The following is an 8,449-nucleotide window of genomic DNA, read 5'->3' on the forward strand; positions in this document are numbered from 1 at the left end:
TATTGGTAACTCATGGGTGCTATCTAGGATTTGTGTAAGACCAAACAAAGACCAACTAAGTTATCTGAATTGCACTATCAGACCAAACAAACATTGGATTGAGATATAGTACTATCACCACTATCATATAAAACCATATAAAACTACCCTATCATACACAATACTCTCAGACCAATCAAACACACCCTAAGGATAGGAGAGAGTATAAATTTGATTATCTTAATATATAAACTATTAAAAGATTTCAATTGTTTCCACAAATTTTAGTTCGGATCAAATTAAAACTGAATATGAAAAAAGTTGATACAGAAAAGTTATTGCTTATTCCACTTTTTATACCTATATCACTGTCCATCTTTATATCACTGGTTGGTTATTCCATATACATTTCCTTCGCTATATTAATTTACAATTTATTCATGATCCATATAGTTATGGAACATTTATAATATCTGTTGAAATACAATATTTATTTATATCTGTTGAAATACAATATTTATTTTTAAAAAAAATCTGTCAAATATACCGCCCGCTTCTTTAAATTTATAATCAAATTTGCCTAAACATTCCCCAAAGAAAAAAGAAGAAGAAAAGAAAAAAGAGGGGAATATCAATTGCGTTGAACGCGTAATTTGTAAATCCAATCATCAATTATTAGGAAGAGATAAACAAAAGTGTTAATTTGAGTGGAGTGGAGTGGAGTTGATTCGAGAGGAATTGGGAGGGGGATATGGCGAATTTGTACGTTCGGGCGGCGCCGACGACGGATCTAAACCGGAACACCGAATGGTTTACCTACCCCGGCGTCTGGAGCACCTACATCCTTATACTATTCTTCTCTTGGCTCATTGTCCTCTCCGTCTTCGCCTGTTCTCCCGGCATGGCGTGGACCGTCGTTCATCTCTCTCATTTCTTCGTACGCCTCCTTCTCTTCATGCATGTCTGCTGATTCCGTTTTTAGCTAGATTTATTGCTATTTGCTAGGGTTTTCTGATTATCGAGAGTCTGATCGGTTTTTAATTTCTGTTTAATTGGTAGTTTTGCTTTATTAGGTTTATTATTGTTTGTTACTGGTTTCGAATTTTGATTCATTACACGGATTAAGCTGAGCAATTACAATTTCTCCCTTGCATTGATTTGATTTTAGCCATCGATCCCATATTTATCCTCACAGAAGATTACGCGATTTCAGTTTTTGATTGACTAGGATGAGGGTTTTGATATTCTTTGGTAAGCCATTGGAGGAGTACATTCTGAGGGGTTCTTTAGAACTTGAGTATGAGGGAGTTGATATTCTGATAGTTAATATACTTATCTATTTATAATCACATGGCGCTTTAAAGGTTCTAATTCTGCCAGGCACTTTCGTAGTGTGTCTTTAATTGGTAGTGTTATAACTTCCAGCAATTATTCTCATTGTTTGTTGGCTAAAACTGGAAATTTAATCTTTGGCGGCTTAGCACATAAAAAAGTGTATGCAATCTAGTTTCATTTCCGACTTTTAAAAGCATTGTAGTGGCGTCCATTTTATGTTAAAGGCATATGTGCATCTTCTACGCATGAAGTTTATCTGGGGGGCTTATTTATGAGTTCGTGATGGAAAATGTTCCATTAATCGGTTGAACTTGTAGGATGGTCTTCCATCTTCTCACAGTTGAACCGTGCTGGTGTTGTTTGTTAGTTTATACAATATTATGTATTTGATGTCAAACAATTTTCATATGCTTATATTTGAGGTCTTGTTCAGGTAACATATCAATTTTTTCACTGGAAGAAGGGGACTCCATTTGCCGAAGATCAGGGTATCTACAATAGGTTGACTTGGTGGGAGCAAATAGACAGTGGCAAACAACTTACTCGTAATAGGAAGTTCTTGACAGTTGTTCCTATAGTTTTGTAAGCCTTCTTTTGATTTCCCATTCCCCCCCTTACAATTTGTCTGTTGGTACTTGTTAATTGTTCATGCCATTGCCACATGTTTCTTATAGAGTGCTTTGTTGTAACTCTTTTCTGTATATGGATCATCTCGAGTCCCTTATAATAATATCAATATGAATATGTGAATCTCGTGTGCACACCTTCTCTCATTAAGCAACAACCCTGATCGTTATGTATTCAGTATGTTTACGTCTGTTAAGCTAAACCCTTTCTGTTACCAGAAGGATAGGAATGAAGTTTGTGAGTACGAGAAGGTTTTAAATTGGAAGGTGATCTGGAACTGTAGTAACCTACTAAAGCATGGCGTATAACTAGATAAGAGTAATTAACCTTGATAACATATTTTGAGGATACTATTACTATGTTTTCCTTTTTATAAGTCAAAAAACATTTTTATAGTTCATAATACGTAAGGTTTGTTTGATTCTCCTTCTCTACATTAGCCATGATAGAGATGTTCAGTTTCCTGTCTCCCTTGGTTAAGCTTAACTCCTTCCTCCTGTCTTAAGATTTTTTTGCAGTGGCTTTTAATGCCATGACTTGGTTGAGTCACTAAGAATTAACGAAACATTATTAGATGGTTGTTTATGAGAACTGTTGCATGAATGTGGTGGTAGACAACAAGCCTTACGTGCTTCTGATAACTTTTGTCATCCGTGTCATACAATTTGCTAATTACATAATTTAGTAGATTTTGGAGAAATTTTATGCCTGTTTTAGTGTTCTTTTTTGTCCCCCTATAAGTTCTGTTGTTGTTGATAAACTTTATTAGTTGTTTTGTGGCTTCTATCTTTCATGGATGACCTGCTGAGAAGTCAAATACTTGTACGGTCTGTGAACTGCAACAACCTGTCTCTGTTATTCTAGAACCATTTTTAAGTTTGAATCATGCTTCTTTAACCTGGGGGGTGTGTTCTCTTTGCTTGCAAATTTATCCTAAAAGGATAGATAAGAAAAGATGGGAAAATCTTATTGCATTTTATTAGTTCCCACCTTTTTCATTCCATGTCTTTAAGATGGATAACATGGGAATTTGGAGGGGGATATTATCACATCGAAATGATACCCCCAAATAAAATTATCATGAATTGGAGTGAAAAGGAGGGAAAAGAGGCTGCCTGGATTTTTTTTCATCCTCGGAAGATTGTCCACCCTATAGAACATGTGAAAAGAGTGTATAAGGAGTAACGATCTATGTTTTCATCATTAAGAATAGACTCTTAGTCTAAATCTATTATAAATCCCCAAAAGTGTGCAACACGCCAACACCACTTTTTTGCTACTATTAACATGGAACAGTAATATGACTATCTCACCTTGTTATTCGTTTTCTTTGTGTTATTTAAAATATGGTCTAGTGATAAAAGTCCTAACAAATCACAACGATGAACTTTTAACACAGCAATTTTAGCCTATCATCTTTTTAGTTTCTTTCAAATCAATAAACATTTTGATAGTGGCCATCCACACAGCCTCCAATATCTGGAAGGTTTCTGAAGTTTATCTTAAGCTGTAAAATGAGTTATAAATGATTTGTATGTTGCTACAAACTTATTAAAAGGTGAAGGTCTTAGTGTAAACCGTCCCATTGAATAAGATTTTTTTCTTCAAATTTCCCATGATACTGTAAAAAAACAATTTTATCTGTTGGAAGTTTGGCTTGTGATTGTTGAAAAAGTATCACATTGATATAACTGGGCAGACCTGGTACATTTCCATTTCCTAATTGGGAATATGGGAAGCATTCTATGCTTTGAATATCTGCTGAAGTCATGAGATATTACAAACATTCTTACGTCTGTAATGTAGATGATTTTCATTTTCTTTTGTTTTCTTTTTGGCGTCTAGTGTTAGGCCTTTTATCTCCTGCATTACATTGGATCCAACTACTACTTTGCATGACATTTTCTTCTCATCTTTAAGGAGGCACTTTGTATTTAGGGAGTTGTTAGACTTTTGAAGAGTGCATTTTCTTTTTGTGTTATTGTGTCTTTACTTTATCTTTGTCCATAAGACTGCATTCTTTCTTTATTTTAACTTTCTTCAGGGGGCTTCTACTCTTAAGGTTTGAGCCGATGCTGTTGACATGTAAAAAGAGGAAAACTTTATACATGAAAATCCCTTTTTTAGCTAGACAAAGCTCCATCCACTAGTATATTTTTGGTGTATTTTGGGACTGACTTGAAGTCCAAACATATATCTAAATATGGAAATTTATTCGTGTTTTTGACGCACTCTTTCTTTGGTCAGGTACTTGATAGCCTCCCATACTACTGACTATCAACACCCGATGCTCTTCTTCAACACTCTAGCTGTTTTTGTTCTGGTTGTTGCCAAGTTCCCACATATGCATAAAGTCCGCATCTTTGGAATAAATGCAGATCAATGAACTGGTGTCCATTAAGGATTTGTGTTAAGGTTCAGCTTACACACCTACACCTTTTTGATTCGGGATTAGAGATTGCTGAAGTTGTGCAGATTGGGAAGTGGGAACTGAGAAGGATTTCAGTTGAGTAGCTATTGGTAAACCCTTCAGAAGCTGGATATTCTCTATATGGAACTCTTTTATTAAGTACTGAAGTTTGCATTTTGCCTTACATTTTTATTCACATTTATATCATAGAGGCAGATGCTTGAGTACCATGTTTTGTGGAGACAAAAGGATCACTAGTGCGTTGTTCAGTTGATTGATGTTTCCATTAATTTTTTGGTTGGTATTTAGTCTTAGGGGACATAAATTGTTTAGCAATTGTGTTTGTGGAGACTTTGGTTTCCACTTAAGTTTTCTGGGGTCCTACTTGTTTCATACAACAATGGTAGTTTTGAATTGGGCTCTGTAATACATATATTATTGAGTAGGGAAAGGCAATACATTGCACATAATTATGTGCTTGTTTTGGTGAATCAGGATTTTGTGGAATGTACTGGTTGATCGAGGACGTGTAGGTACGTGGCCAGCCGGTAGCATCTCTGTGTTTTTCCTCCATTGTACAAATGGCGTTTTCCTTCATCATACAAATGGTTTTATTCTGATGCTTGTCCTGCCATAGTGGTGGGTGTTATGACTGAAATTTTTTATTCTCTACTAGTACAGAAAAACTTGATGGTGTTTTCCAATTTGTGATTCCGTATCTAGTATGTTGTACTGAAAAGGGGGTTTGAACTTTTCCAAATATACGATATGATTTGATGTGCTTGTTGAGTAGAATATTGTGATATATAGTCGGCAATTGTGATTGGAGCAAAATAGGTGGCGTGGAATGGGCTGAATGGAATGATGAGGTGTTTGGATGGACAAGTAGTTGGGGCTTGGGAGTAGCTTCAAAGTGAAGACAAGAAATTTGATTCGATAATTGGTTTCATCTGCGAAATAGTATCGGTATCTATCTACTATGTAGGAGTATATGATGGTTTGTGGAGGAAAATAAGGTGTGAGGAATTGATTGAACCGGCCATGTTTTTGTTAGTGGCAGAGAGAATAGAATAGCAGTAGCGATCACACTGCACATGGGAGGGTAGTTGCATTGTCGTGTTATGTTTAGCAGTGGCCGTTATATTGCACAAACAATGGAACGTGTGCTTACAATTCACTAAACGATAAAATAGTACGGACACATATCTCTTCATCTCTCATTATTAAGCCTGCCTAACTACAATTACACAGAACTTTTATCCTTTTACATAATCATTACAACGTTGTTCTGACCAAATTTAAACTGAGTGAGGAGTGAGTCTTGCATTTAATGCTGTGACTAGGGAGATAGTCCAACTACTAAATTGCACAAGTGAGTCATATTCCTACTTGAATACTTATTATGGAATATTGATCAGCTTGTAACGTGGGAATGCAATAGTAGATTCGAACAAATGATATCTGACTTCAATAATAAACTCCAACGCTAAAACCATCTTGTAATTAAAGAGTCTAAATTAATCAACAATATTTGGCATTTGCACCAAATTTTTTTTTTTATTGAGGCATACAACTGATTTTCCTCATTTTAAACTAGCAATTACTATTAGTTATGTAATTTGATTTCTAAATTCTACCAACGAGATAGCATTATTAATTGGCTAGTATTTATGGAGAATAAACGGTAAAATAATGCTATAAATAATTATATGCTTATGTTTGCGACTGAAATAAATACCAACACATAGTTTTGGTTGAATGCACTAATCATAGGCAGAAATTGTTGAAAATGAAGTAAGCACATCTCATGAGTTTAGTATACAAAAAAATTAAAAATGGAAATGATGCCAAAATAAACTCGTCCTTGAGTGGTGGCGCTTCACATTTTGGGGCGGTGATTATCCCCACACCACAGATAGTGGATTACAGCAAATTACATGATATGAATATACCATATATATGTTCAGACAGTGGTATGTATATAAATTAATTATATTGGTGTGTAAGAACTAAGAAATGAAGTGTAGATCTAAGTGGGAGAGGAAGAGGAGATTATTCCTCAGCAGCACACATGTCTAGGGGAATGTTTGTGGGGCCCATTGAATGACAAAAGTGGGTAGGGTTTCACAGATCTTTCAACGACTGAGAGAAAAGGTAAACATGGCATGGGGAACTCATCATCACCACATTTAAAATCAACTTGGAAATTCATCTATTTCATGACACAGATACATTTCCATTTATATGTGTGAATCAATTGAATGAGTCTATCTCACTCTCACAGTTGGTGGGTAAATCTCCATTCCTCTTTTTTTCTGTTCAAGTAGCAGGTGTGTACAATCTCCCACCTCTAACTAGCTAGACCAAACCCATTCCTTCATATCATCACAATTCAGCATACTCTCTTCATGAAAATGTCACCACAATTTTTAATTACACACACTAGCATGCATGATAACAAAAACTAGTATTTAGAATTGAAGATAGGTGAAAAGAGAGAGAGAGAGAGTAATTAAGACAAGATCTTCCATCACAAAAGCTGAATAAAAACTTGAGTTATGAGTTATACAAAATCATAATACTAGAAAAGGCAAAGAAAGAAAATGTGGCTTAATTCCATGGTGGCTCTCCTTGTGTTGATAGAAGAATAAACCCTTCAAAAATCAAGGCCAATCTCTTCTTCTATCACTATACACCATCTCCCTTACCTGAAGCCATATCTAAAAACAAGCTTCTAACTCCAACACATATATATATCCTTGATAATTAATAACAATAATTATAATAACTACACAACAACCATAGTATAATTAATTAACCCAAGAACACAATATCCATATATAGTAGTACTAGTAATATTATACTTATAAGTCAGTTTTTTACTTTTCATTTTTTCCAAATCAATACAAACAAAGTCACCCACCACCCCCCACAAAGAAAAAAAATGTAAAAAATTAGTAAAATTTACCATGATCCACCACCGCCTATAACCCCATTCCAAAATCCATTGGAATTATGATCATCTCGAGTTTGATCAGCATTGTTTGGAACCTGCTTCAAATCCTCAAACGGAAAGAGAAGCTTCCCATTCGCTTCCGGAACCCCGTGGAAGCTTCCGTAGCCGCTCCCGAGCCCATCCAGCGAGAAGTTGAGCGACGGCTTGAACTCCGGCATCGCAAACCCCGACGAGTATGGATCCGCCGACGCCGTCATGAACGAGCTCAGACCACCCGACGTCGCCGCCGTCAGCAGCTCCAGCGACGGCGGCGACGGAGAAGAGGCGGCGGCGGTGGAGGAGGTGAATGAGGGGAGGTGGATCATGTCGGATAGGGATTTGAAATCGTGGTGGAGGGCGAATCCGAGGTTGAGATCGTGGGAATCGAGGATCTTGTTATTAGGGTTTGGGGGATCGGGGAGTTTTTTGGGGAGAGAGCTGGGAGAGGAGCGTTTGTTCTTGCGGGAGCCGCCGCCGACTGGGATGTTGCGGAGGGAGCCGCCTTCGGTCCAGTAGCGACGGCATGTTTTGCAGAAGTATCTGGGCTGAGAGAGGCTGTAGTTGTTGTAGTAGCAGAATTTGGTGTTGGCGGAGTTGCAGCGAGGGCACTTCACTGCTTCCTCTTTCTGTGGCCTCATCTTCCTCTCCTTTGGGCTCTCCTCCATCTGCTTACTCACCTGTAATTCTTAATTCTTAATTAAATTAAGCCCGTGATTTTACTATTCCTTTGCTTTTGCAAAGGATGACAAGCAGTTGAAAACAAATATGATCTTTTGGAAAAGATGGAAAGTGAAGATGAATTTGCAGGAGAAAATAATTTTATAAAATAAAGGTGAAGAATTTGTATGGATGGATGACCATATATACTACTACTACTCCTACATGCTATGTGTTTGATTTGTTTTGGATTGAGAAAAAGCATGAATGGAGAGGGGGAAAAGGTGATGGATGGATGGATGGATGTACCTGAGGGTGAGGAGGCCATTGAGCAGCGGATGTATCCATGGGAAGTGGAGAAAGGGAATGAGAGAGAGAGAGAGAGATTAATGGGAAGGAAGTAAAAAGGGAGGTGTGCTTTATTGAAACGCAAGTGGCTTAAAAAG

General features: G+C 36.9%; 2 protein-coding genes across 5 annotated transcripts; one reads left to right on the forward strand and one right to left on the reverse strand.

The window, feature by feature from the left end:
- The first annotated feature begins 565 nt into the window (after positions 1-565).
- On the forward strand, positions 566-5,131 carry LOC125210915 (ORM1-like protein 2). Of its 3 annotated transcripts, none has more exons than XR_007174427.1 (4): positions 566-916; positions 1,748-1,896; positions 4,189-4,461; positions 4,847-5,131. XR_007174427.1 is itself a non-coding variant. In XM_048110549.1 (3 exons), exons 1-3 carry the CDS (start codon positions 731-733, stop codon positions 4,325-4,327), a joined length of 474 nt encoding a protein of 157 aa, XP_047966506.1. In that variant the 5' UTR covers positions 566-730; the 3' UTR covers positions 4,328-4,842. The 3 variants fall into 3 exon arrangements, 1 of the variants encoding a protein (XP_047966506.1); XR_007174428.1 differs by having other exon boundaries at positions 4,189-4,446; XM_048110549.1 differs by lacking the exon at positions 4,847-5,131 and having other exon boundaries at positions 4,189-4,842.
- A 1,732-nt stretch (positions 5,132-6,863) lies between these two features.
- Positions 6,864-8,449, reverse strand: LOC125211513 (dof zinc finger protein 1-like). 2 transcript variants are annotated; one of them, XM_048111337.1, is made up of 2 exons: positions 8,313-8,449; positions 6,864-8,023 (listed from the first exon to the last, which is right to left on the reverse strand). In XM_048111337.1, the coding sequence occupies exons 1-2, from the start codon at positions 8,349-8,351 to the stop codon at positions 7,316-7,318; spliced, it is 747 nt and encodes a 248-aa protein (XP_047967294.1). In that variant the 5' UTR covers positions 8,352-8,449; the 3' UTR covers positions 6,864-7,315. The 2 variants fall into 2 exon arrangements, with proteins under 2 accessions (XP_047967294.1, XP_047967295.1); XM_048111338.1 differs by having other exon boundaries at positions 6,864-8,031; positions 8,313-8,441.

This window comes from Salvia hispanica, chromosome 3 (assembly GCF_023119035.1).
Source record: "Salvia hispanica cultivar TCC Black 2014 chromosome 3, UniMelb_Shisp_WGS_1.0, whole genome shotgun sequence".
Taxonomy (NCBI): domain Eukaryota; kingdom Viridiplantae; phylum Streptophyta; class Magnoliopsida; order Lamiales; family Lamiaceae; genus Salvia; species Salvia hispanica.